This window comes from Arachis ipaensis, chromosome B03 (assembly GCF_000816755.2).
Source record: "Arachis ipaensis cultivar K30076 chromosome B03, Araip1.1, whole genome shotgun sequence".
Classification (NCBI taxonomy): Eukaryota; Viridiplantae; Streptophyta; class Magnoliopsida; order Fabales; family Fabaceae; genus Arachis; species Arachis ipaensis.
The window spans coordinates 6,919,025-6,921,235 of record NC_029787.2 but is presented as its reverse complement, the minus strand read 5'-3'; the positions used below and the strand labels follow the sequence as shown (position 1 = coordinate 6,921,235).

General features: G+C 29.1%; 1 protein-coding gene across 3 annotated transcripts in view; it reads left to right on the top strand.

Moving 5' to 3' along the window:
- The window catches only part of LOC107628908 (BURP domain-containing protein 13-like), a 19,083-nt gene continuing 18,265 nt past the window's right edge, over positions 1,394-2,211 (top strand). For all 3 annotated transcript variants that reach the window (XM_016331540.2, XM_021117954.1, XM_021117955.1), the window contains exon 1: positions 1,394-1,551. In XM_016331540.2, the coding sequence (XP_016187026.2) occupies positions 1,498-1,551 (54 nt within the window). In that variant the 5' untranslated portion in view covers positions 1,394-1,497. The remainder of the gene's footprint in view (positions 1,552-2,211) is intronic.

Sequence of the window (2,211 nt, the reverse complement as noted above, 5' to 3'; positions counted from 1 at the left end):
GTTTTGAGGTAAATATTATAGATGAATGTGTATACCGTAAGTTCAGTGGGAGTAAATACTTTTTTTTGGTCTTGTATGTTGATGACATTCTATTTGCCAGCAACAATATAGGCTTGTTGCATGAAACTAAGAAATTTCTATCGAACAAATTCGAAATGAAAGGTCTTGGTGATGCCTCTTTTGTATTAGGAATCGAGATACTAAGAGATTACTCTTAAGGTATTCTTGGATTGTCACAAAAGAACTATATCGAAAAGATTTTAAGTAGATATGTCATAGAAAGTTATAGACCAATGGACACACCCGTAGTTAAAGAAGACAAGTTTAGTCTCAAGTAATGCCCCAAAATGATCTTAAGAAGACAACAATGCATGATAAATCTTATGCATCAGCACTAGGGAATTTAATGTATGCTCAAGTCTACATACATCCCGATATATCATTTATAGTGGAGTGTTGGGTAGATACTTGAGCAATCCAGATATGGATCATTGGATAGCTGTTAAACGCGTAATGCGTTGTTTAAAAAGAACAAAGGATTACATGCTTATTTATCGGAGATCAGAAAATTTGGAGATCATTAGGTACTTCTGTTTCCGATTTCATGGCATATCTTTGTTGCTCTTTCCCCATCAAAAGAGTTGCAGTTCAGCCTCCTAGAAATACAGAAGGCTTTGGTTGAGGAAGATCGAAAGAACTACAAGATCCAAACTCTTCCAATCGTATGATTCATGTTTATCAATTCAGGTACGCTTCCGCATTTGATATGATATATTTTTGATGATTCAATATGGATGATCTGGGTTATTGAAATTAATTTATTCCAACAGAAAATTCAAAACCTCACAAGTGACATTATATTGTATGATTTGAACAAAAGTATTAGTCTAAATAGAGCAACTCGTGAAGTTATACAATTTTCATTTTCATTACAATCATAGTTAATTAAAAACCCAAAAAATTCAAATAATTATAAATGAAAAGTCTTGGCATATTCATCTATTTATAAGTTAGTTAATTCATAGAAATTAGTCTTATATATGCAGAAAGGAATTGATCTCAAAATTAAATAACTCCTGAAAAGTGACATTTGAATATATAGTTGAATACTTTTGTGTGTGTGTGTGTTATAGCGTGCACTACACAACTGATTACGTTTTATATCACATAAAATTTGCATTATTGATGCTCAATTGCTTATCGATAAACATAAGTATGATAACCTTATTAAACTGCAGGACTTAATTAGATAGTCATTCTTTAATGGTTAATTATCTTGTCTAATAAGCAAGTTCTATTAATTAATATACTAAATTAATTGACACAGTCACAAAGTTTTTGTGCAATCTGATAATATTATCCTATTTAATATGGTGAATGGAAGAAATCTCCCTAGTGCGGTAGTGCCTATAAAGGGAGTGCTTCTATTCAAGTTGAACTCATTCTCACTTCACTAGTGATATTAGTGAAGAAGCTTTTTTCAACATAGTTGGAAAGATGGCTACCAAGCTTGCTCTTTGGTTTCTTCCGTTTCTCCTTTTCTTCTTAATGGTAATTCATTTATGCACACTGATCTTAGTCTTGCTCTATGTTATAGAATAATACTATACATTTAGTTTTTTTATAAAGTTCAATCAACTTAAATAATAAGATTTAACATAATGTTAGTCATAACTGATTTTTGTTATGTTAGACTAACTGAATTGAACTTGATTAACAAAAAAATTTGAATATGTAACATTATTTTATATGATATTATTGAGGGTGGTTTCCATTATGTATGTCGTCCTAGTAGACATATATCACTATTTAGTAAATGAACTGCAAATAATACATTATTAAGAGTTACATTATTTACTTATGTTATTTTTTTTAATGAGTAATGCTACACGTCAAGTCTTTTATGAACTAAATCTAATCAAATTAAATAATAAGATTTAGAATAATGTTAGTCATAATTAATTTTATTATGTTAGATCAACTTATTTGAATTTAGTTAACAAAAAGACTTGGATGTGTAACATTATTTTTTTTAAATATCCATTTGACATTATATTGGTGGAGTATGGAATTTAAATAGAATGAATTCCATATTCTATTTGATGGTAAAAACAAATAATGTTAATGATTTGGTGTCGAATAAAATAACTTTCCATACATATTTTGGTCCTTCTTCTTCAGTTGTCTTATTAATGAAGGAATATAATAAAA